Source organism: Rattus norvegicus, chromosome 1, assembly GCF_021556685.1.
Source record: "Rattus norvegicus strain SHRSP/BbbUtx chromosome 1, alternate assembly SHRSP_T2T, whole genome shotgun sequence".
Taxonomy (NCBI): domain Eukaryota; kingdom Metazoa; phylum Chordata; class Mammalia; order Rodentia; family Muridae; genus Rattus; species Rattus norvegicus.
In genome coordinates, this window is record NC_141534.1 from 269,737,812 (window position 1) to 269,765,039 (window position 27,228).

The 27,228-nt window shown below is 44.9% G+C and overlaps 1 protein-coding gene and 1 long non-coding RNA gene across 35 annotated transcripts in view; one reads left to right on the forward strand and one right to left on the reverse strand.

The window, feature by feature from the left end:
* The window catches only part of Ablim1 (actin-binding LIM protein 1), a 296,678-nt gene that overhangs the window by 209,847 nt on the left and 59,603 nt on the right, over positions 1–27,228 (reverse strand). For 12 of the 34 annotated variants that reach the window (XM_087552273.1, XM_087552217.1, XM_087552212.1 and 9 more), the window contains exon 1: positions 10,686–10,795. The exons of the other annotated variants lie outside the window; for them this stretch is intronic. In XM_087552273.1, the coding sequence (XP_087408399.1) occupies positions 10,686–10,740 (55 nt within the window). In that variant the 5' untranslated portion in view covers positions 10,741–10,795. Of the gene's footprint in view, positions 1–10,685; positions 10,796–27,228 lie in introns of those variants that run through there. 34 annotated transcript variants of the gene reach the window in all.
* Positions 1,146–7,676, forward strand: LOC148007945 (uncharacterized). Its single transcript, XR_015653773.1, has 2 exons — positions 1,146–1,372; positions 6,238–7,676. It is a non-coding gene; the product is annotated as an uncharacterized LOC148007945 (long non-coding RNA).

Here is a 27,228-nt window from a genome sequence, read left to right on the forward strand (position 1 = left end):
GGCCAGCCGGCCTAGGCAATCAGTGAACTCCTGGATCATTGAGCACACCATTCCAAAAACAAAGTCAGGTAGTAAAGCAATTGAGAAAAACACCCAGTGTGACCTGTGACCTCCACACCCGTGTGCACAGACATGTCCACATACACACGCAACACTTATACACACCACGGAGAAATAAACGCTTTCTAAATTAAGACGCTCATCCAAGGTTACACAGGAAGAGGTGTCAAAGCTATGATCTGACCCAAGTCTCTGCCTCTAGAAGCCAAAGACTTAACCAGGACTCTCTGTCCAACAGATCCATTCTCTCCTGCTTTAAGTTTATATAATACATTTATATCGGGAAAAGAAATAACTTTGAAGTTCACCAAAAGCTGTCCCATTAACAAGGGGGGAGTAAATCATCGGTGTCTGTGACCCTGCGAGAAGAGGCAGTGATGGCTCCCAAGGACAGGAGGCTGCCTGTGAAGTCAGGGAGGCTCATAGTCAGACCTGGCCCTGGTAACCAACAGGGTCACTGGAATACCAGAAAGCCCTCCAGCATCTCTTGTGACCACCCTACACGTTGTGGATGATGGCATGCCCTCCAAGTTTCTGTCTCAATCCTTCTGTTCCCCACCCCCACCCCCAGGGCATAACTGCCTCCTGTTGGATGGCCGCCAAACACAGCTTTGGCACACAAGTGGGTCTTCTGAGATCATAAAGACAGGGACTCACCACTCTGAACGACACCAGCACACTGAAAAGAAAATTATACGAATTCTAGGTTTAAAAATATAAAAATTAAAAGAATAAACCCCAAAAGGCCACAGACCCAGGGCTAAGCCCTGCAGCCAGGACTAGCAGGCCATAAAGATAAAGGAGCACAGGAAACACTGTTCAGGCAGGACTGACAAGCCATAAAGAAAAGGAATGCAGGAACCAGCCTGAGTTAATGGGACTGATTCATGGGACGTCTGGCAGGAAGACATCTCCCCCCAGCTCACTGAGGGCCATCCTCCGGCCCCTGATAAGCCCCTGACTTCTAGCACGTACTCTTTCTGCTTTGTTCTCACTGCTATGTTTGAATGAGCCAATTGTATGTAACCACGCCAAAACCCCCTAGCCTTCTCTATATAACCCTCTGACTTTTGAGTTTCGGGGCCGACACCTCTGTCTCCTGCGCGGGATATGTGTCGGCCCGGAGATCTCTGTAATAGGTCTCCGTAATAAACCTCGCCTTTGCTTATTACATCCAAAATGGTCTCTCTGTGTCTGGGGTCCGCAATTTCCCAAGACTTGAGTAAGGGTCTCTCTGCGTGGGATCTTTCATAATAATGGGGGCTCGTCCGGGATCTTCGCGACCACCCCAGACTCCGAAGACCCCTTGGAGGTGAGTTGGATGTTTGTCTGAGTGTTTCTGTGTGAGCGGCGCCGCATTTGTCAGTCTGTGTCTGTCTCTGTTTTGGTTCCACCGTGTGTGTATATATGTGTGTCTTAGTACTGGTCAGTGTTAAGAGGGCAGATGGGTATTCCTGCCCTGTGTTAAGAGGACAGATGGGTATTCCTGCCCTGTGGTAAGAGGGCAGATGTGTGTTCCTGCCTTGTGCTGAGAGGGTGGATGTGTATTCCTGCCCTGTGCTAGGAGGGTGGATGTGTGTTCCTGCCCTGTTCTAGGAGAGTGGATGTGTATCCCCACTCAGTGCAGCTGCCTTTGTGGTTCGTGAGGACCCTCTGGCTGCGGAAGGGGGGACGCCCCGGGCCCGCAAGGCTGCAGCCCCTGGAAGACGTTCCACGGGCGGAGAACAGTCGGGAGAGCCCGGCTATGGACAGTCAGGAGGACCTGACTCTGGTTTTCTGGAACAAAGGAGATAGAATGCTCCTTTTACCTAGGCGGGAGTGGACGAGGAATCCCACTCCGTCAGAGGTCGAGTTCGGCTGCCTATTTAAATATAGGCACGGACAAGTGTGCTTGGTCGTTAGGACAAGAGGACACTCTGGAATCCTGTTGGGAGGTGGAATCAGATGGTCCATCTCATCCCAAAAGCAGCTAAGGTTAAGCTGCAGTTTGGGCCACGTACTGAAGGTACCAGGCATCTGTGAAAGTTGGCTATAAGATGCTTTGTCTTGGTCTTGTTTGTCTGGCTTGTTTTCTGTGGTATTGTCGAGTGTCTTTTTGGCTTTTGTTTCGTTTTTGAATTTTGGACTGACGACTGTGTTTGAATTTTGGACTGACGACTGTGTTTGAATCTTGGACTGACGACTGTGTTTGAAATCATGAAACTGTTTGCTTTGTTCGTCATAGAGTTTTACTTGGTCCTCTTGGTGCTTAAGTTAAGAGTTAAAAATAATTTGCTTGAGAGAAATTGTTTTCTGCCAGGGAGTTTTGTTTTTCTCTCTTGAGCCTCCTCCCCAAAGAGAGATGCGCCTCCCTTTACTCCCCTTGATCAGCCTAGCTGCTGTTAACAGTTGTGTAAACAGACATTAGCAAAAACCTTGAGGACAAAACCGCTCCTAAAAAAAAAAAAAAAAAAAAAAAAAAAAAAAAAAAAAAGTTCCCCAGATTAGGCCTCCGGTATAAAACAAGTATAGTGAGTAAGAAACTTAATTTTATGGACGCCGCTCTAGTGGTGGTGTGTTGGTTGATAGCCAACGTTAAGTTTTTAAAACATAGTGTTTTATCTGTGTTTGTGCTCCCAACACACAGTAGGGGGGAGCGAAATTAGCTGCAGAGCTGCTGCAGCGAACATGGGGACTTCTCAAGTCTCACCCAATTTTTCTGGCTCTTCAGGAGCTGTTTAAAAGGAAAAAGCTTAAGGTAAAAAGAAACACTATAGAGAGATTTCTTAGTAAATTACTACACCTTGGTTCGCGATCTCTGGGAATCTCACGGTGGACAGCTGAGATAAGCTAAAAAAAAAGATTTAAATTTTGTTTGGAAACAAAGAATCTTAAAGGCGGAGTTTCAGCCGGTATGACACTTAGTGCGTAGCTGCCTAAAAGATCAGAAATGCTGTCAACAGGATATGAAAAAGGGACAGGCTGTGTTAGAAATGCTACAGGAAAAATGATCTAAAAAGGCTGAGAGTGAGGTGGGGGAGGACTCTAAGGAAAACAAGAACAAGAAAAGAATTTCTGCTTTTAGTGGCCAGACCTTCAACTCTTGCTCACAAAAAGAGAGTGCTCATTTAAAAAAGTTCTTTAAAGAGCCTGCCTTATCTGCTGGCCCTATTCCAAGAGAGGAGCCAGTCTCCAGCATTAAATTACTTTTCTCACTGGTCATCATTAGCATGGAGAATGCCTTTGATCCTATCCCCACAGCAGCCAGTTCCTGCCCCTGTGGTAGAAATGTCCCAGGTTGGGGGGCAGAGAAGCCCCTAAAATAGTTTCAAAGAATCTACAACAAACTGTAAAGAACTTTGTTTTGTTTTGCCAGTCAAGATTTAGAATTCAGACTTTGGCTGTGGCGAAGGTCAGGATTAATGTTTTCTTTTCCATGGGCCTTTAGCCCACTGAGAAAGTTTGGTAAAGGGCTGCTACTGAGGTCCTGAAAGCCCCAGGTAAACTGGTTACAATTCTTTTGTCAGCTGCTTAGTATCTAACACCCAGGTTCTACCGTCTCTCCATCCTTTTGTTATTAGTTGTTACTGGAAGCCTAGTGCCATTTAGAGGATGGGTCTCTTGAGCGATAAAGCCACTGAGCTGGCACTAAAGGAAGGTACTCCTTAAGGGAAAATCTAAGTCCGGAGAGACAGCCGGTAGCAGATAGGCTGCCCCTCTGCTCACTTTTCTGTTTCACAGACACAAGGCCTTTTTGTCCCAAGAAAGCCTCCTGGCTTAGCTGTGTGACTAAATGCTATTTGCCCTCTTCAGTGGACCTCTATCCTCAAGATTCCCTTGTTTTCTCACCATCCCATTTGAGATTCTTGTTAGTAACTGTTACAGGTCTTCTTTACCACCGAGAAAAGAGAATCCTACTAGAGGCCAGAAAAAAAAAATGTTCCAGACACGATAGAAGGCCCTCACTTCTGCCTGCTCTCTTCAGACGCCTGAAGGTAGGGAGTGCTCCAGGTCTGCCGCCAGGCTCCAAGGGTGGGTCTCTGAGGGGCTAGAAAATGCCCCACCAATCTGGCTAAGATAAAAAAAGGATATAAAAAAAAAGTTACAAAAATTTAAAGGGTTAAGTTAAGTTGCTGAGAGTTAATATAAGTTACAAAAAAAATAAGATTAAAAAAGAAAGAGGTAAAAAGAACAGAAAGCTAGAAAAGAAAAGAGACAAAAAGAAGAAGAAGTTAGAGAGCTAAAGAGAGATAAAAGACGAGAGAGGAACATATACTGGCCACAGTAATTAGGGAACCTAGGAAGATAGTACCTGGCAACAGAAGAGAATTCCTGGCTAAAGATCAGTGTGCCTAAGACGAAGAAAAAGGACACTGGGTCAGACACTGCCCAAGAAAGAACAAGAGGGGCCACTGGAGAGCTTCTTGGTGCTAGAGTGCTGGACAGGGACCCAATGCTCTGTGCTCCTATGCCCCCCAGTGGGCCAATATCCAAAAACCTTGAGTGCAAGGAGCTACTGACAACGAACAATACTTATGGACTGCCCGAAGAACAGTGGACCTTGGTGTGGGCCGGGTAACCCACCCACTAATTCATGGTCATCCCTGACTGCCCCTATCCCTTGCTCATGAGAAAATTGCTCTCCAAATTGGCTTGTGTGGGCTAAAATGGCTGGATGAGGCCATGTATATACATATCTATAGACTGTGTATGTGGAGCTTAAGACCTGTCTCAGTACACCAGTAACTGATGCTGGGAGATGAATGGCTTAGTGCTTTTCTGCTTGGAACACATCACTCCTGCCAGCCGGGCACTAACAATTATCACCCAATCCAGGACTTAAACTGTGATAGAGTGGCTGATAGAGTGTCCAAAGATGGGACCACTGGTCAGCTGCCATGGACTAGATTCTCCACCGGTTGGGGACAATCTGGTCACCTTGCTGCCCAATCCGGACCTGGAGCCACCACAGCACGAGTGTCAAACACTGACAGAAGCACATGGGTGGAGGAAAGACCTCTGCGACTGGCTGATTGACCCCTGCTGAAAGCCGAGGACCTTGTCCACAGATGGGAACAGTTCTCTTCATGAATGAAGGTCAGAGACAAGTGGGTGCTGCCATGGTGGACAACACAATGTCATCTAGAATGGCTGAACCTCTACCCCCCCCAGCACATCAGCGCCACAGATGCCTTTGCCATCTCTTGGATGCCCGGATGAAGCCAACAACTGTGAGTACTATTCATTGCCCAGGAAAACAGGAGGGAAGAGATTCAGTGACATGGGGCAGTGACAAAACAGATAAAGTGGCTCGGGAAATGGCTATACAGGAGCCTATCCTGGTTACAGGCCTGCAAGAGACAGCCACTGAGAACTAGGATTAGACTAAGGGATGGCCTCACTTAGAAAAGGCCCAAATTGCTTAAAAGATAAAGGACAATGGCACACTTGAGGGGAAGCTATACTCCCCAAAGAACAAACAAAAGACTCACTTTGCCAAATTAAGAAATGGACTCATTTAAGAGATAAGAAGTTTGTCCAAATAGTTAAAATATATATAATAGACTTTAAGATTTTAGCCAAGAGAGACAGTAAAAAGTATAAGATATGTCAATAAATAAATGCTTAACAAACAAACAGGGCAAAGAGACCTAGAGAGTTTAGTGAAAAGTCGAAGTGAACTTCACTGAGATAAAACCAAAAAAATATAATCACAAGTATCTCCTAGTGCTTGTAGATACTTTTTCAAGAATAGATAGAAGCTTTCCTCACCAAACGAGAGACGGCCTCTACAATCATCAAGAAGATACTGAAAGAAATCTTCCCCAGGTCTGGAATGCCCAAGGTAATCTGGTCAGACAACGGTCCTACTTTCGTTGCCAAGGTAAGCCAGGGTGTGGCCAAATATTTAGAGGTCGATTGGAAATTACATTATATTTACAGACCTCAAAGTTCAAGACAGGTAGAGTAAATAAACAGAACTCTAAAAGAGACCCTAAACAAATTGACCATGGAGACTGACACAGACTGGGTGACACTCCTTCCCTCTTGCTCTCTTCAGAGCAAGAAATACCCCTTCCAGATTCAGCCTTACCCCCTTTGAGATCTTATATGGGGCCTCAGCTCCCCTGACTGTATTAGATGATGTTACTGAACCAACATGTCATAGTGCCATAGTAATAATGATTTGTGTGCCAGGCTAAAAGACCTACAGGTGATACAGAAAAAAATCTGCTCACAGCTGACAGCAGCCTATGCCTCGGGGACCTCTGAGACATCTCATCAGTTCCAGGTCGGAAGCAGCTACACTGAGCCCAGACACTCGAGCCTCGCTAGAAAGGACCGTACCTGGTGCTGCTGACCACCCTGACAGCCGTCAATTCTCAGCCCTCACCAGCCGTGTACTAGCTGTTAGGGCTGAGAGCTGGGACCTAGAGGGAAATTTAGTCACGTTTGTCCTGGGTTCTATCAAGATAGGTGTGGGATAGGCTTGATTTCTATTACAAATGATATAACATTACATATGTTAATACTCCTAACACTTCTTGGGACTGTGCCTCAGGGATCACAATCTATATAAGTTTAGAAGTTCTAAAAGCTAGTCATGACCTTGGTGTATAGGTTTAGATAGTGTCCAGATAGAATCCTGATGCTAAAGACTTTTTAGCTGACCTCCAAGAATACCTAACCTCCCTCTCAGAGGTAGTCCTTCAAAATAAAAAAAAGATTAGACCTGATATTCCTTAAAGAAGGAGTCTGTGTGCTATACTGAAAGAAAAATGTTGCTTCTATACAGACCATTCAGGAATAATTAAAGACTCCATAAATAAACTTAAAAAAAGGTTAGACAAAAGACAGACAGAAAAACACATCAGAGATGGTTCGAGAGCTAGTTTAGTAGATCTCCCTGGATGACTACCCTACACTCTGCTACAGCTGGGCCATTATTAATAATTTTCTTGGTTTTAGTTTTTGGCTCCTGCGTGACAAACAGGTTAATTGCTTTTGTTAAAAATTGAGTGGGTGCTGTGCGGTTGATGGTTGTGAGACAACAGTACCAGTCAGTTAGGACAACTGGTGAGACCAAATAAGACTTGATATCAAAATTCTAAGATTAGAATTATTTAGTAGGAGAAGACGGGAATGAAAAGAAAATTATACGAATTCTAGGTTTAAAAATATAAAAATTAAAAGAATAAACCCCAAAAGGCCACAGACCCAGGGCTAAGCCCTGCAGCCAGGACTAGCAGGCCATAAAGATAAAGGAGCACAGGAAACACTGTTCAGGCAGGACTGACAAGCCATAAAGAAAAGGAATGCAGGAACCAGCCTGAGTTAATGGGACTGATTCATGGGACGTCTGGCAGGAAGACATCTCCCCCCAGCTCACTGAGGGCCATCCTCCGGCCCCTGATAAGCCCCTGACTTCTAGCACGTACTCTTTCTGCTTTGTTCTCACTGCTATGTTTGAATGAGCCAATTGTATGTAACCACGCCAAAACCCCCTAGCCTTCTCTATATAACCCTCTGACTTTTGAGTTTCGGGGCCGACACCTCTGTCTCCTGCGCGGGATATGTGTCGGCCCGGAGATCTCTGTAATAGGTCTCCGTAATAAACCTCGCCTTTGCTTATTACATCCAAAATGGTCTCTCTGTGTCTGGGGTCCGCAATTTCCCAAGACTTGAGTAAGGGTCTCTCTGCGTGGGATCTTTCACACACCACCTGTCATCAATGGAGAGGTACTTGGTGAATTAAATGCCACAAATGGAAAGCTCATGAACAACCACGGGAGGACTCCATAACGCATGGGGTAAAAAACCAAAGCTGGCACTACCAACTAGAGGCTATCATGGTGAGAGTAACTTGAAAGTTAAAAACAATAAATTCATGAGTGAAGACAAGAACCTTGAAAAGGAGAGGCCTGAGTGAATTAATACGGTCGCAGTCACCTGGGCAGCATAGTCTTTTATATGAAGACAGAGGCAGACTCCTATATGAAACAGTCAATAAAGAGGTGCTTGTCACTCTGCTACCATGCTGACAAAGACCATGCGCCCCACAACTCCTGAAAGGTTGCTTCAAACGCAAGCAGTATGGGTCCCTGAACAGCGCCATCAAAAAGGGAATTCTGGACTCATACTGTCCGTCAGATTAAGGTCTTTGAGGCAGCTTGGTGTAGTCATAAGCCAGGAAATAGAGTGACTGTCATGGTGGGGAGATGAGACTTGGACAGAAGCTCTCAAAGCCCTGCTATTGCTGTTTTCTGGGACGGGTGCTCTATGCTCCTGGCTGCTATTGGTCCTCACTCCTCCCGCAAGTTCCTGGCAACCGCATGCTCTGATTGGCTGACGTTCATGGACCCTGGCAGAGCTCATTTGCTGAAGTAGCTGTGAATCCACGGTCTCCATCCTCTCCCAGGAAGCCTAGAGGCGCACAGACACACTCTCCCTCTTTGTGGGAATGAGTGACAGGGCAGGAAGGCTGGTTAAACGTCTCCTGATGATTATCCTGGCTTTCATGGCAGCCTTTAAAGTGTGTATGCAAATGATGGAGACCTAGGTATCAGCAGTCACATTTAAATATAAAATAGAGGGCTGATATCTCAGATGCCTAAATTACTATTAATCATATGTAAATGCTAGCTCATACACTTCATTTATATCTGAGGAGAACAAATGACGGCATCAAAAATCTTCCCTCAGTAAGCAGTTAAACCTAAAGCTCTCTAGGTACTCTATGAGAAGGGACCGGATCTACTCTAGTAGGGAAAGGGATGGATAAGCATGTTTGTTTGAAAATATCCGGGAACCAACTAGTGAGGACTGAAGTGATGTTTAATTATGGTCAGACTCCTGTCCATTTAATGTATCCCTTCATAAAATTACCAACTTCATAAAAATATGTTGTTATAGCCAAGCCTAGTAACACATGCTGTGATCCCAGCACTCAGGAGGCTGATGCCTGGGACAGCCAAGAGTTCAAGGCCAACGTGGGCTACATAGCGAATCTAAGGCAAGCCTGGACTGGTTAGAAAGACACAAACAATAGTGACTGTATTGCCAATAAGTCCTGTATTGAGCTCTGTTTTTTAGATACAGAGCAATGAGACCCTTCCTTGCTCCAAACATAAAGAGTGTCCGATTTTAAGTCTTGAAATAATTCGCCGAATTCCAATCTAATTATGACTGAGATTCATGTTAACTAGTGAGTTCCAGCTGGCAGCAAGTGGAGATGCCAGAAACCTTCAAAATATGTCGTGGAATAGAAAGGGAATCAATTCAAGCAAAGGGGAAAAAAAAAAGATTCTCCTTCCGGGTTTAGCCTCTAGAAATAGCACCCACTTACGGCTAACTCCACTGGCTTAGAATCTCTTCTGTCACGTAAGATTTTTCTGTCCTTTACCCTGACATTCCTGGAAACCAAGATGAACATCCATTCTTTTGTGTAGTACAAGCAAAAAAAAAAAGACCTTGAATTTATTTAAAAATAAGATAGCAGTTTTATCACATCTTATAGATCATACCGAGCGTGTATTTAAATAGACACATCCTGAGACATTGTAGCTCTGTCGCTATGACCTCTTTAGGAAAATCATAGAATTGTAGGTATTTTTTTTTTAACCAGAAAACACACACTAACACATCTTAATGATAATACCATACACAGTATTTTTATTAAAATTTAGATTATGCCTTCAAGGAGGGTCAGAGAGTATGTAAAAATCCCGTGATCTAATCCCTCAGTTAGGATGGATGAAGGGAGGGAAACGTTGAGACTGACTCTGGCTTACCGCCCACCTAGGGCTACTGTCAACTTTAAAACTTCCTATTCCAATGTTTGTCAGTGTCCATCTTCCAGTTACTGTCTAAGACAGATCAATAGCCAATGCAGGATCGTGTTTCCCGGTTGTTAAAGCCTGAGCTCTGAGAATTACTTTTACTGGAAAAACTTACAAGCTCGAGAGGCCACATGAATTATTCATCATCTACCTCGTGCCAACCCTGAATGCCGTCATGCCTCCTGACAAGTGTGCTCATGTGAAGCAGACCCAGGTGCCCCAGTCCTCCAAGTGCCCGGGAGGATGACAAAGCTGAACCAGGCTGAGCTGACCGGAGGTGCTGAGACTCAGACAGAGCCAGCATCGAAGGGGGAGGGCACAGAGCCCGTCTGCCTTCTGTGGCATGCCCTACTGCCTGCTCTCCAGAAACCAAGGTAACCCAGCCTCATGGAAGAAGAAAGTCTTTCCCTAAAACAAAACTGTAGAGAAAATATCCCAGGGCAGCATCCAAACTGAAACAAAACTCTCAGAGACACAGTCACAAGTGTTTGGCCACTGTCGCCGAGGATGCCCTTAAAGTACCCAACGGGTTAGCCTGCCCACCTGCTGTGCTCCTGTATAAAACAGTCCTGCCCAGTTTAACAGCCCTGTTTATTAATGTCTACACATATGCTGACATGTGAGATAAGCATTTTATGTCAGTATGTGCTTTTGGAATACATAGATTTCTATGTTATTTCTATGTTAACATAAAAGATAGGCATCCCATGGCTTTAAACAACAGAAAGAGCCCTGCATCCTTCCTTCTCTCTAAGACAGTCCCCTGATAGACACATGAATGCCAAGTTCACAAAATGTCACTCAAACCTTTGCAGCCTTTAGAGATGTGGCGAGGGTCCACTACCGCCGTCATTTCCGGCATTAACCTGTACCAGCCTCTGGTTCTGGCTTTGCTTTCCTTGGTGCACAGAAGGACTGAGTCCACTGCTCAGAAGCTAGGCTGGGCCTGGCTCTCTTCCCAGGAGTTTGTGGGCTGAGTTAAGTCAGGGAGGGGTGTGTATCGTGGGTGTGCTGCTGGCCCAGGAAGAATGGGGAGTTTCCTGTGTGATTCTAGCACCTTCCTCACCTACAGCGCACTCCTCCCAGCATTCCCACAGCCCAAAGGACCTCTCAGATCCCTGACACCATGGCTTCTGAAGAAGGCTGGCTGGTTCTGAGAATGCACGCCAAGAATGTTCCTAGGATTTGGCTCAGTTTGCACAATCCGGAGTGCAGATTTTGGTCACTGTCATTTCCCAATAGCTCCGAGAGGTGACACCGAAGAAGGATGATATCCTCCTCCCCCTCGAAACCCACCTTTCCCTAAATGAATTTCCATCTTAACCAGATGGGCGAGTTTTCTCTCTTTTTACTATTACATGTTTAATACTAAGATAAGGAAGGTGCAGCAACTGCAGGGGCTTTTCTCATTATCAGCTGCTCATCTTGGCTCTGGGGACTGATAAAGCCCTGGCAGGGGTTGACTTTGAACCGTTTTCCATCAGGAGCTGGTGTAAGCAATGCCTTTATGTGGAAAGGCACCCTGCACCTTCACCTGGGCACCCCTGGGAACACCGGACACGGACTTGGGTGACCCAGTTACGTCAGAACACCTGAGACTTTTGCCTACTGGGGAACTCAGGTTAAATGGGAAAGGACTTAAGACCCTCAGCATTGGATACATGGATGGTCTAGGAGAGAGGAGGAGATCCACTGGGAGGGAAGAATCCTGAATTCCTCCAACAGGGAATCAACCACCAGCACCATTCTGAGACCGCGATTTAATGTAAAGTCCAGCATTCACAAACAAAATGTGATTTAAACAAAAACACATTCGTTAATAACAAATTTGATCAACTCAAGAGTCCAGTTGTCCCTCTTCCTGCCAACAGGTTTGATCTGTAGTGGCCTCCAGTGGCTCACCATACTCGAGAGTCCACCATTGTCCTACCCTACCGCAGGGCCACGGCCTGAGACTCAGGGCCTCTGATAATGTTCTCCTGACCTGGCAAGGTACCAGGTGCCAGACAGAGGGCCATAGCTAAATCACTCACTGATAAAATGTTTGGCACCTGCAAAGCCGTCATGTGTCAGCCGGTTCCAGGAGGCCACTTACATTGATGGAAACCTGATTGTACCTGCTGCCTGGAAGTCTTGTGACAGTGGTTCATACTTCAGCCCTGGTGCTCTATTTTGTTATTTTGAGACGTTTGCCATCTGAACATTAACCACATAGGTCTACCATAGTTGCTGTCTTTATTCTTGGTGGCCTTTTAAAACTTAAAGGAAGCCAGTCTTGGTGAGGTTCTAGGTGAATGAGAGACTCAGTCTCATCCAAAATGGTAGACAGTGCCTGAGGAATGACACATAAAGTTGTCACTGACCTCCACTTGCTCACATGCCCATGCATGTGCACATACACATACATACAGAGAATCAAGGGAAGAAAGGAGTGAAGGATAGTGTGCCCCATCTACTTTCTGGAGCTAAAATAGTTCTGGCTAAAAGTATGGCTTCCAGCCCCTCATAGACTAGACAACTGAGAACAGAGAACATTTAGTATTGAGACTTTATCATCAAGAAAGCAATTCCCCCAGTTAGCCTCCTCCACATACGACCTCTGTCTAACCAGACAATTTATTAGAGCCAAACAGTTAAAACACGCAACCACTTAGTAGTTAAATGGCTATGGTGTGTTACAAACTCAGGGACCTGGGTGTCCCTGACCTGACAGGACCAGGCTACCTTTGAAGTTTGAGGTGCTTCCTAATCCCCGCTTCTGTAACTGCTCCTGAGAAAGTGGTTGTTACATGGCAAAGAAACACATCAGAGTGCTTCCAGTGGTGTGCCCACCTGTCTTTGAGAAATGCTTGAGTAATAAATGTCATTGAACAGGCTTCTCAGCCAGATTTAATATTAATAGACCCATGTGCCACCTAACTAAGAGATGAGTAAGGTAAGAAGCAGTTCATAGATTTATTCGACCAGAGCTTTGTGTAACTATTAACCACAGTTTCGAGCATGCTATTCTAAAACACATTGGCAGGGATCTGAGAGAAACTTTACACTGTAGTTTGAAAGTCGAGAAGCCTTTAAAGGCCAAAGAATTCAGGGACTTGCCCAAGGCAGTCTGGAAAGTATGAAGACAATTTCTCTGCAGGTTAAGCTGGGTTTCGCCATTTGCTCCGATGGGCCCGAGTGGCTCCAGGTGCAGTAAGGTGTGGCCTGTGGCACTGCTATATTGACCTGGGAATCACACACCCCAAACAGCAAACCTGACAACAGATCCCATTCGTTAAAAGACCTCCCTGAGAATACCTTTGCAATGACAAGGCAGATGAAGCCAACCAGGGTGTAATTTATGATGAGCTATGAACAAGATGCGGCAGATCTCCGAAATGAACCACCACAGGGCCCTCACCTAATCTTTCAGACTAAGCACAAGGGACAGAAGCCTGAAGCAAATTGAATTTTGTAAGAAAAATGGCTCCACTATGAAAGGCAAATTTATTAAAAGGTCATATCCAATAAAGAAGAAGAACCTTCTAGACCTTGTCTAGAAAGATGGGAAAAAATGAATCTGTGTTATAATGATGTCCAGCCCTCAGCCCTGGAGACCAGCCTCAGCTGGAGCTCAGCTGTGAGGACAAAAGAGATGGGTTTTGAGAGTTAAAAGGACCATGGGGTTTACCCCACGCCTCAACAGGAAGCAGAGACCAGGAAGAGTCTGTGGTGCCAACTGTCTCTCCACTGCTGGACCCTGTGTCTACCCACCGCTTCGGAGCAGAGCCCATGGAGTCAGTTCTGAGACTCTGAGAGAGTTTGCTTTATGAGGTAAAGACCACTGCTAATGTCCTTTTAACAGAGGAAGAAAGTAAAACTACCAAAAACAGTTAAACTTTCCAGGGTCACTGCTCTGAGGCAGGTAAACAGGGACTTGAACTTGGGTCTGTAGGGCTTGAACACTGTCATAGTGAAATGTGAAGACCACAGGATGCCACGCCCACACCTCCAGCTTCTCTATAAAGTTCTGCTCACGGAACACGTGCAGACAAAGAGTCAATGTCAGTGCCCACGGCCACAACTGCATGGATTCTGTGTACAGAGACTAACAACACTCAGAATGCGCTTGGCAGTGGTCACCTGACTGTTTGCCTTCTCTCCTGCGAGGTTCTCACACTAGGTTTTCCACATCTTGGAAAACCTGGCTCCTCCCCCTTGCAACAGTATCTTTTTGCCCTGGCTCTTAGGTCTCCCTGGTAGAGAGAAATTAAAGCGTTCTGTTTTCCCTGTAAAAAGAGACAGGCATTTCTCTTTAGTGATATTTGTAATTAAAAAAATAAGAAGATGTAGAAACACTCCAGTCCCAGAACCTGGGAAGGTTATAAGGAAAAGAATACATTACTGCCCCATGATGAGATCCCACTTTGTTGAGTAAATCAGCATGACTTGCTACAGTGTGCGTTTTCGTAACTTGTACATCAGTTTCATTCTCATTTGCCTCATGAGTTACACATGAAGACAGCAGTGGCAAAATAGCAAAATACTGCAGTCGAAGCTCCTCCCCGAGGAATGCAGGGTGCCCCTGGCACTGTGCCCAGCTGGCTGCACTTTACGGTTTCTTTGCTACTCATAAGTAGGGGACAGAATAAAAATACCCTGAAAAACATGCCTGTCGTGGAAATGCTACCACATTGCCCTATCTCTCCACGACTTGCCCAAAGTCACTACATTTCCAGAACCTTCTCTTTGAAAGCTGTGCTCAGACTTAATAAGAAGAAAAAGTGTTCTGTGTTATAATAAAATAAAAATGTTTCCCTGAGCCAGCAATCCCATCTCAGCTCACCAGGATACGTCGGGGGACTTTCAGTTTAATATTCTGCATTTCCCTGTGTGTTTGGTAACTCACTGACAAAAGTCTTTCCATCTACTCTCTAATGAGAGACTGTTTTACTTACGGTCTCCAGCACACTAATTACTCGGAAATTTTTTCCTGTTGACTTTGGAAATGCACAGTGTCTTATCTCTGTTTGGGTTCAGATTTTGTGTCTTCCAAAAACATCATTTTCTTTTTCCATCAAAAGGAGCTAGCTGGGTTAGCTACAGCTTCACAGGGTGAGCCAGAATCCAGATAGTAATACCAAAAACTGTTTCCACTCTGCTCCTTCCAGTGACCTTCTACACCCCCCTCAAAGACTTAAAAAAAGTTCAAAAACCCTCCTCCTTAAACCCCAAACAAACAACAACAAACCCCTGCTATCGAGCCTTTCAAAAAAGCCAACACTGAAGTAGCAGAGGTTTTCAGGGTTCCTAATAACCTTGACCCACTGGAGTCAAGAACAAACTTATATTTAGTACTATGTGCAAACCACGGTCACATGATACCCCGTTCTATGCCCTCAAGCACAAAGCTAGGCTTGAGGGAGCCAGAGGGAGGCTTTCTACCACTAAAGCCAAGGGCTTGACAGATAAGCTCCTGGAGGCTGCTCTAGGGCTGAGCAACCGGAAGAATGTAGGTCTAGGCTCCACCTCAGAATCTTCCTGAGAAATGTCAGTTCTCCAGCTTTATCTTCTGGGCCTCCAGATAAGCCTTCATTAGAAGAAAGGGCTCATAAACACACAACAAATCATTCCCACCTTACCTAATCAATTCATTTTACAAAAACAAAAAGGAAAATGATCGCCAATGAGATTGGAGCCAGGTTCCATAGTGCTGGATCAAAGCAAGGTTTCCCGAGCCCTAGGCTCTGAGCAACATCCACCAATGTCTGAGCTCCTCCTAAAAAACCAGGTACAAAAACAAAAACAAACAACAACAACAAAAACAGGTACAAAGACTGACCGACAATCTATCCCATTGTGCACTGCAGCAACACCCACCAATGCACAAGCTCTCCCCAAATGGCAGACACGCCTTCTATCCTACCCATCATGCACTGCGGCTCCGTGTAAGCAGGACCCAGGCAGTTGTCACCTTTATTAGCACTGTAAATGCTTTTTCTAAAAAAAAGTACCAGACAAAGAGGCTAGAGATAAAGTTAGCTAGAGCCTTGATGACTCAGCATAAGAAATGTTCAGTAGTTTTAATGAAAATCACAGCAACAAATCATATTCGGTTGATGAAAGTTGAATTTACATTTAAATTAGACTGAAGCAGGTGAAAGGGAGTGGGCCCGCCCAAGGATCTGTCTGCTTTGTGCCACTCAGAGAATGTCCCCAATTACTTTCTCCTTTTGGTCACTAGGGCTGTCTTTGGGCATACCTGGCAGGGTTATTTTGATTGTTGATTGATATAAGAGGTCCAGCCCACTGTGGGCGGTACCATCCCTAGGCAGTTGGTTCTGAATCGTATAAACCCCCGTTGTCGATCAGCATTCTCTAGGGTTTCCGTTGTACTTGGCTATGAGTTCTTTCTCTGAACAAGAACTCTGTGTGTGAAGGCACTGAGTTCCTTCCTTGACTTCCCTCAGTGAGGCTGTGATCTGGAATTGTAATAAATCCTTTCTTAAGAGCAGTTTCTGATACACAATGACGTCCACAGGACTACAAGTCAACATTCTTTTTTTGTTTGGAATTCGTTCTTTCTTCCTTTCTTCCTTCCTTTCCTCCTCCTCCCCCCCCCCCCCTTTCTCTGCATTGCCCAGGCTTCCTGGAACTTGCTCTGTAGACCAGGCTAGACTCACTTGCCTCCTAGGTGCTGAGATTAAAGGTGTTTGCTGCCACCACCTGGTGCCACGATTCAGAGAAGTGAGGGGCAGAAAAATAGCAAGAACCTGGCTGTTTTAGACAAGAAAGAAAGAAAGAAAGAAAGAAAGAAAGAAAGAAAGAAAGAAAGAAAGAAAGAAAGAAAGAAAGAAAGAAAGAGAGAGAGAAAGAGAAAGAAAGAAAGAAAGAAAGAAAGAAAGAAAGAAAGAAAGAAAGAAAGAAAATGAAAAAATTCTGGCCTTTAATTTAAATCGATGGAAAATAATCACTGGTTCACAACAGCAGAGTATAAAATCTGCACTGTAACAAGATCTCTTGGGATCTTCTGAACATCTCACAGCCTCTCTAGTAGCATCTAGAAGGTTTAACATTTGTTTAAGTCAAAGGGCTAAGACCTTGTTCTGTAGTCAGTGTCTGACCGAAACAGGATAGCCCTTCACGACTGTACAAGAAGGCAGATGCTCCCCTTAGGAGACAGAACAGTCCTTCAAGAGGAATCTCCAGCAACTGACCCACTTACCAGTGATACCAATGATTTAAAAATATCATCACTGCACTTACAGACAGTGGAGAGCCCTTGTTGAGCCCTTAAAATGCTCAGGGATTAGTGAGAGCACTTTCTATATGTTCTTACTAATACTCACATTTTTCTTCAAGTTACCATTGCTATTCCTATTTAAAGGATTTGTGTGTGTGTGTGTGTGTGTGTGTGTGTGTGTGGTGTGTGTGTGTGTGTTGGGAGATGGGACATATATGTATATATTTAAATAATATGTATGCGTTTGTGTCTATGTGTACATGTGTGCAAGAGCTCATGGAGATCAGAGGTATTAGATTTCTCAGGGAGCTTGAGATACAAACAGCACCCTGTAGGTGCTGGGAACTAAACTTCAGTCCTCCCCAAGAGCAGTATAAGCTCTTAGTCATCAAGCCATCTCTCCAGCCCTTGTACCCATTTTAGAGATGAGAACATAAGGTTCTCAAGTTGAATAGGGAAATAGGTCTCTCTGCTGCTACAATTTCAGGCCATCCATGTGACATCATGACAGATCTCTGTGAGGTGGCAGCAGTAGAAGCCCCATTGTAACAGAGCTGAGACAGACTGAGAACACACAGTACAGAGGTTTAAGTCAGAGCTAGGTCTCTTAGGATTTATTCTGTTGAAATTAGAGAATTCTGCTGCTAGAGATGCCTGTGGCCATGCAAGTACATCAAAGAGATGGAGAGTGAGGGAGGACGGGAACCTTTGCTCCAGCAAACCAAGAGGTATGGGATTAGTGGGATTGTTATGTCAGAACTCAAGAGCCCGTCGGCTTCCTTCTTCACCAAAACGCAGCATCTTGAAGCCCTTGCTGCAAGGACATTTTTTAGATGGACAGGTCCTTTTTTTTTGTTTGTTTGTTTTAAGTGGCACTTATAAAATAGTCTGAGTCAGAGATACGAACAGCTACTTAAAAGTGCAGTCTGGAATGAAGAACTCCGGTGTGGCAGCTTGCAAGGCCTGGGCTACCTCAGGGCAAACGCTGCCCTGTAGCACGGTGAACGGCCCTGATGAGCTGGCACTTAGCTTCAGGAACAGCTGACCTGCCCAGCAGCAAAGCGAAGAGGAGAACCTGCCGTCAGCACTTAGCTCAGGGCAGCAGCCCGCAGATGCCAGTGAGCAGAAGGGAGAAGGCCCAGCACTGCCGGAACCTGCCGGAAGGTTCCTACGTACATGACGTGTGAAAATGGCTCCTGAAGAATAATCAGGTGATCCATGTTTACAGGCATCTAAACCGTGATGTGATGAAGACAGGCCAAGACAGGACAAGTGTGAGAGTGACAGTGTCTATCAAACAGAGAGCCTGCCCGTTGCTTGGTTTAATAAGCCAGTTGCTTAGAAAGCCCTAATATTTAATTTCGATAATTATCTAGCCTTTACATCATCAGCTTTTGGATTCAATTCCCAAACCTTTTCCACATCAATATGAAGTTCCGTACTTTGCCTTTAAGATTTTAGAAGATCATTCTATAATTGGTGTGCGCTAAGAATTTTAAGGTAAGACTGCTTTGGGGGCAGTGTTTTCTTAAATATATTTAAGCATTCAGTTTGGAAATCTCTCTATATTCAAACCAATACAGTTATAGAGGAAAACTGTACCAGGAATGAAGAAAAAGGAAAAACTAATCCCCCAAGGGAACCTGCTCACTAACCTTCCTACTAATTTATGAGGATTAAAAAGATACCAGACACATAGCTGTATAGCTGGGAGTATTCTGGTGGGAATTCAGAAGTCCAGAGACACAGAGATGGTCTTAAAGCCCAAGAGTAAAAACAGATTATGAAAGTTATGAAAGGAAAAGTAGTGGGCAGCCATCAGACTGGCAGCCACTCTGACGGCAGAGGCATGGAGCACAGCTTTTCACATTTTCAGAGAAAAGTGCCAAAGACATCTCTGTCTCTGTCTCTGTCTCTGTCTCTCTCTCTCTCTCTCACACACACACACACACACACTCACAAGCTCCTTGTATATCTACTCCAGACCAATCGAGCCTGTGGTTAGAACAAGGAATTATCAGCTATGCGTCAATTCTAGTGACCTCTCATGCAGCCTTTCTGGAAATGTTACTGAGAATCGACTCAAACAGGAAGGAAATTGATCCCCAACCAAAGACGCCAAGGAAATATGGGGAGTGGGGCTGGAGAGATGGCTCAGTGGTTACGAGGGATTGCTGGTGTCCCAGAGGACCTGAGTCAGGTGGCTGTTCACCTGTGCCCCGCCTCAAGCCCTCTCCCAGAGGCTGTAACCACTGGGCTCACACAAACCCACACACAGACAGCGCACATCATTTTTTAAAAAATAGTAAAAATGTAAACTATTTCGTTAAACCTGGGAGGAGGAGAACTCTGCAGTGATCAGTAGGCATCGGATCTAGAAATCTGTGAATCCGGGACAGAACGCATCCGGCTCCAGGAAACACTACAACAACCAATGATTAAGTCGTTAGCAAAACAATGACTTGAAATTTCACTACGGTAAAGTAACCCACTCCTGGGAAAATAAGAGTTGTTGGGAATGTTCCTTTGACCATGATTCCACAATGCTTGCGTGGTCTTTTAGAGCGGTGGTTCTCAACCTGCGGGTCACACACAAAGCTCTTGGGGACTCCAACAGCTCTTTCACAGGAGTCAAAGGTCAGTCAGTCTGATATTTGCATCAGGATTCATAACAGTGGCACAGTTGCAGCTATGAAGTAGCAATGAAAATAATTTTATGGCTGGGGGTCACCGCAGCGTGAGGAACTATATTAAGAGGGCCACAGCACTGGGAAGGTGGAGAACCTCTGCTTTAGACCCAGATAGATTTAGTTCACAGAACAGCGTCTCCTCAGGCTGGGGAGGTGGCTCAGTGAGTAAGTGTTTGCAGCTCAAGCATGAGAACCTGAGTTCAGAGCCCAGAACTTATATAAAATAGCTCGGACCCTGGTGCGAGATTTTAGTTCTAGAAATGGGGGCAGAGGATACAGGGGGATCCTTAGGGTAAGTTTCAGGTCCAGTGAGAGACCAAAGCCAGTGAGGAAGATGCCCAGTATTGACCTCTGACCTACATGTGTGCCTACTCTATGCATGAACACATACGCGCAGGCACAGACACAGGAGGCCTAGTCTTCTGCCTGCTTCTGCTATCCAGAATGTAAACACAGTTTTAACGTTAGCAGTGTTTTCTTCTGGTGCATTAGTCTGTTTCTGTTGATAAAACAAAACACCTAAGGCTGGGCCCTTTTATTTTAAAGTGGGGGTTTATTTTGCTCACAGCTTTGAGGGCTGGAAGTTCAAGCCTGAGTGAACTCAAGGCCATCTGTTTGTCCTCTGGTGAGGACTCTATGGCAGATGGCATGACAGGAAGCCAGGGATACCCAGGGGCTGTGGCTTCCTGTCATATAACCTACCTTCAAAAGGCAGGGTCTGTCCCATTGTGCTGGCCTGTAATTCACTATATAAAAGAGGCTGGCCTAGAACTCACAGAGATCCTCCTACCTCTTACTCCCGAGTTCTGGGATTCAAGGCATTGCCCACCATGTCCAGCATAACCCACTTTCAAACTAACTAACAGATGTCACGTGAGGATTACATCAACCCCTTCCTTCAGTAATGGGTCCCAAATGGCATGTCCTGAGTTAAAACCCCAGCTTCTGGGGCCTCCTTCCTCAACATGGCCACTTGGGGACTATATTTCCAACACACAAGCCTTGGGGCATCCAGGGGCTGGCGAGTTGGCTCAGGCAGTGAAGTGTTTACCTGAAACCACCAGGGCCAGAGGTCCATCCCCAGTCCTTAGTCAACCGCGTGTGCGTGTGCCTGCAGTCTCAGTGCTGGGAGGCAGGCCAGGACTCCTGCAGCCCACTGCTCAGTCATAGCCAAGCCAGGGAGCCCCTAGGTGTGTCTCACACAAACATGGAGGGAGAGCCGTGGAGGAGGGCGTCTCATAGGCACACACTGGCACTCACACACTTGGCGTGAGCTCACACATTTGCACACGTGCACATCCAAACACATAATAACTAAAATAAAAATAATAATACATGCTCGACAGCAGTCAAATGGTAAAATGATCACACAGGGATGTAGGGGGAGCTATGATAATTTTCTCATTTCCAATAGGGATTAAATATAGTCAGATTAAAACGGGGGGCTAATATTCAGAGTTAACAAAGCAATTCTATATCAATACATTTAACGCTACTGGTACTCGCAGGGAGCTTTCTGAGAAACAGTGTGGAGGCAAATTCGAACAAAAACCTACTATTTAGAATCACAGCATGTGCACCAGGATAAAAAGGTAAACACTACAGACAGCCGTGTCTGTATCAAAGCCCCTCACACAGGATCCTGAAGGGACAGAGAGGAGCTTTACCCTAAGTAAATCAGAGTCCATACTTTGGCTGTGGTATCATACTACACAGTATTACAAGACATTGCCCTGAGAAAGTTGATTTAGTGACTGCCCTCCCGAGTCTGCGAAGCAAGCGCATCTACAGACACGCTCAGCGGCCGCAGTAACCATAACATCAGTGCTGGGCTCCGCTACTCCATTCTCGAAACCTCCTCAGAAAAGAAGCTCCTCACGAAAGACCTCGAACAACTGCTAAGGTAAATTAAAGCCTAAACACGTGGAGACACACTGTGTGCATGGACTGTAGCATTAACATTAAGATAGTCAATTTCCCGAAGTTTATGTGTGAACTCAGAATAATCCCAGCTGGTCTGAAGGTGTTAAACGTATGCTGACAAACTGGTTTTTAAAACAGACATGGAGTGCACATCCATAATCTCAACATTCAAGAGGCAGAGGCAGAGGCAGAGGCAGAGGCAGAGGCAGAGGCAGAGGCAGAGGCAGAGGCAGAGGCAGAGGCAGAGGCAGAGGCAGAGGCAGAGGCAGAGGCAGAGGCAGAGGCAGAGGCAGGAGGATTGCTGCAAGTTCAAGATCAGCCTGGTTTATTTAGCAAGTTCTAGGACAGCCAAGACCCTATCTCCAGAAACCTAAAAAATAATACTAGACACAGAAACGTAAAGGTCCCAAGTGTGTCAGAACGATCTTCATTCCTTCCTGTCTTCATTTATTTGTGTGTGTGTGTGTGTGTGTGCATGAGTGTATGTGTGTGAGTGTATATGTGTATGTGTAGTAAGTGTATGTATGTGTGCATGTATGTGGGAGTGTATGTGTATGTATGCACATGACTGTATATGTGTGTATGTGTGTATGAGTACATGTGTGTATGTGTGTGGTGTATGTGCATGTGTGTGAGTATATGTGTGTATATGTATGTACATGAGTGTATGTATGTGTGAGTGTATGTTTGTATGTGTGTACACGAGTGTGTATATGTAAGTATATGTATGGGTATAGTGTGTGCATGTGTGTGAATGTATGTGTATATAACTGTGTGTATATGTACATGAGTGTATATGTGTGTATGTGTGTGGTGTATGTGCTTGTATGTGAATGTGTGTGTATGTGTATATAACTGTGTGTATGTACATGAGTGTATATGTGTGTATGTGTGTGGTGTATGTGCTTGTATGTGAATGTGTGTGTACATGTATGTACATGAGTGTGTGTGTGTATGTGTGTGAGTGTATGTGTGTGTGTGTATGTGCATGTGAGAGTGTGTCCGTGTGTGTGTTTCTACAGGGAGAGTCCAGAGGCTCATGAGGGAAAGGCATGTGCTCTAACCACTGAACTATATTTCCAGTCCCACTGAAGCATCCCTTTTAAACAGTTTGTTTTAGTCACCCTTACTTACTGAGTGTGTGCAGGCACACATGCCAAGCACGCATCTGGAGGTCAGGGGAGGAGGTCAATGGTCCATTCTCTTCTACTCTGTGGGTGCCAAGTAGCAAACTGAGTCCATCAGGCTTGGTGGCAAAACCTTCTGCACACTAAGCCACACATCCAAGGCAGTCATAAAATACTACTTCTTTTACTTTTTGAGATCAGAATATAATTACATCATTCCCCCTTCCCTTTCCTTCCTGCAAACTCTCCTATAATACTTCTCCTTACTCTCTTTCAAATTCATAGCCTCTTTGTCAATCAATTTATATATATATATATATATATATATATATATATATATATATATATATATATGTGTGTGTGTGTGTGTGTGTGTGTATGTGTGTGTGTGTGTGTGTGTGTGTGTGTATTCTGTCTTTTTAATGAAAGCTTTGTAAATTTATATGTTATCTTTATGGTCCCTGTTCTGGTCTGTGTGATGTGAGGTTAATTTCCCCTCGTATGGAGATCACCATTGCTGATAGCGTTCCTTTATTTAATTGCATTGGTTCATTTATAAAAAATTAGGTTGATGATATGTATTTTAAATACAACCTCCTCAGTGTTACTTGTGTGAATGCTTTCAGGACTGACCCCTTGGTGTTGGATAACCAACCTGCATGCTGCTCCCTTGGGAAGACCCTTCTGCTCCCAGAATTCCAGTCTCCTGTCACTCTTCACATAGGCTGAGGCATCGTGGTCTTTCCCAGTCACTTGGACATGTCTATTGTTGCTTCCTTGTTCAGCTCACGTTTAGGCAGTCATGCTGGTGAGGCTTCTGACATTACTAGGAGAGGGTCTCACCGCAACCTCCCTGACCCTGTGGCTCTCACAATCCTTCTGCCCCTCTCTTCTCCAGTGACCACTGAGCTATCGGTACAAAGTAACTTTTTTAAAAAGCCAAAAGGGAACGGGGATGACTCAGTCATTAAAGTGCTTGCTGGGTCATCATGAGAAACTCAGGTCACGTTCTGGGGCCACAAAAAAGCCAGGTGTGCGGTGCGCACTTGTGATCCCGGCCTTGGAAGAGCGGAGACGGACTAGGCTGGCTTTGACCCACCCGCTTAGTGAAAGCAATGAGCTCCAAGAAATCTGAGAGAGACAGGGGTCTCAGAACCAATGGGGAGAGGAGTGACTGAAGAAGGTACTCAAGGCTAACATCTGGCCTCGCACACAAGCACACACAGGAGCATGCACATCTGCACACACATCCACATGCACTCATGGACACAAAGAAGGAAGCGGATGGAAAATGCATACCATACACCATGCCTATTTTATAAGACCATATTAATCAAGGCAGTGTAATACTAGCATGATGCAAAATACATTGATCAAGGAAACTACAGACAACATAGAAACAGATACATACTTATACATTATTAATAAATTTTCTATAAATATACAAACGAGTAAAGGAACACTGTCAACAGCGGTGACATTCATACCTGGGGGAAAAATTACAAAATGGACCATGGATCATAGATATAAACACAACATATAAACTTATAGAGTTTCAAAAGAAGCACAAAAAGATTACTTTTGTTACCATGTGCAGATAGGATACTAAAATCCAACCAAGGGACCCTGACAAATTTCATTAAATCTAAGTACATTGATTCTCTGAAAGACTGTTAAGAACGTCACTGGGGGCTGGCGAGGCAGCTCAGAGGTTAAGAGCACCGGCTGCTCTTCCAGAGGAAGCAGGTTCAACTCCCAGCACCCACATGGTGGCTCACAATTGTCTAACACCAGTTCCATGAATTCAACGCTCTCTTTTGGTCTCTAATGGCATCGAGCACACGTGTGACACGCAAACATACATGGAGGCAGCCACCCACACACACAGTCAATTCAAAAATCATTTTAAATAGCACAGTTGTTAGGTGTGGAGGTATACTGCCCACTCTTCCAGTCATTGACAGGTGAAAGCAGAAGTTCATGAGTTCAAAACCACCCTGGGCTGCATAACAACTCAAAGCCAGCCTAAGCTACACGGGAAGACCTTGTTTTAAAAGGCTACAAGCTCGGACCATAAGTCAGTGGTGGGCTACTTGACTAGCATGTAGGCTGTCGGGGGAACTCTCCTGTACAGTGCACAGGAAACCTCATGCTGGAAGAAAATGTCTGCCAAACGAAACACAGACACAGAGTGTGTGGAACTCATACAGCTCCCAAAGGGAGATTTGTAATTGACTGACTACTACACACATGAAGACTTCTCAAAGAATTGGTTTTCAGGCCAGTGTGAGGCGCAAGCTCAAATCACTGAAAATCATTACTATGTCCCACAAAATACCATCTGTGGGGAGCCCCAGTAAGAGGGGAAAGCAATGTAACTGTTAACAAAAGTTTCGCCGATCCCTTTCAGCACCAAACATTACCAACATTCGACCTAGCCAGCTGGATGTTTATCCAAGAGAAACCACACACATCCATAGAGAACAGCTTCCAAATATGCTCACAGGGCTGGGGAGATGGCTCAGCGGTTCAGAGAGCTTGCTGATCTAGACAGCCCAAGTTCGGTTGCCAGCACCCATGTCAAGTGACTCAACTGCCTGAAACTCCAGCTTCAGGGATGGGAGGCATCCGGCCTCCTCAGGCACATAGCCATGTTCACACACATACACACACACAATTTTAAAATAATAACAAAAGTAAATCTAAAACCAATCTTAAGTTCCATTCTGTCTGTGGGGCTGGAGAGATGGCTCAGTAGCTAAGAGCTCTTGCAGCTCTCCCAGGAGACTGAGTTCTGTTTCTAAAATCCAGGCCTGGTGACTCACTGCTGTCTGAAAGTGCAGGTCCAGAGGGTCTCATGACCTCTTCTGGCTTCTGCAAGTACCTGTGTCACATGGGTAAACACACACACACACAGGTACACACACATGCACACACACAGATACACAGACACACACACAGACACACACATGCACACACACACATGCACACACACATACACACAGATACACAGACACAGATACAGACACACACATGCACACAGATACAAACACACACACATACACACACACATACAGATACACAGATACACAGACACACACACAGATACACAGATACACACACATACACACACAGGTACACACACACATGCACACACACACAGATACACACAGACACAGACACACACACACACACACACACACACACACATCCAAATGCAAACAAAATCTTAAAAGCCTGCAAGATCAGTAATTGTTTATTATATTATCTTATTTACTTTTATAATAAAAAAGTCTTCAAACATCTATAAGGAAAAAATATACTGAATTTAAACTCTAAAAATACATGCTGGGGCACTTAGAATTATACTTTGAACTTTAAAGATTGACCTAGCTAATGTTTTATATTTCGCTCTTCCTTTTTCAGTAAAGAGCCGCCAAGACGTCAGCCCATTACTTTCAAGCTCTTCTCTCTAAACAGCGCACTGCAAGGGAGGGAAACCTCTATTGTAAATAGTCAAGAAAGAAAATGACCGACGATCTCTCGGGTATTATCTTTTAAAATACTGGCTTCTGAAACAGCAAAGGGACACTAACGAGCTATTCAAGTGTTTTAATAAAATGAACTGAACGTATAAATCTGGTAAAGATCAAACTGAGGAATAATTTACAGAATGAGGACACCTTCAGTGGTAAGAAGGTGCACTTGTGTTTAACATCAGTGGCACTTCCCGTCTGCCGTGAGTGTGTGTGAAGTACAATGCTTGCTCTCAGAAGGAAGACATTTAAACAGTATCTTATGGGCTGATTTTCTTTCTTTCTTTTTTTTTTTTTGGTTCTTTTTTTCGGAGCTGGGGACCGAACCCAGGGCCTTGCGCTTCCTAGGTAAGCGCTCTACCACTGAGCTAAATCCCCAGCCCCATGGGCTGATTTTCTTAAAAATAGGGTTTATGTTAGCGATCCTGTTGCTTTGAAATACATGAACTTCAGGAGTGCACAGAAGAAATAAGGCGTTTGGAAATCCCTCAAACAGACTCACATAGAATCCTGATTTCAGTAAGTCCCGGTCGTCGTGATGCATGGGATACTCCTTGTGGAAAAGAGTTTTGTGACCTTAGAACTCAGATCGTCTCTGTTTCTCAGCCTAGAACTCCCTCCATGCTCCCCGACAGATCCGCTGTCCGCCCAGTTATCAAGAGAACTTCACTCTTGCTGTAGAGCTTAAACTGACGTCCACCAGATTACTCCTGTGTGTGGCCTCCAATGGGTCCCTGTCACAGTAATGGTGGGGAAAGAAGTAGGTGTTTCCTTCCACCCATTTTACAGATGAGAAAGAGTGAAATAGCTCCCTTTAAAGTCTCTTCACCTCCTTTACAGTGGCAACACCAG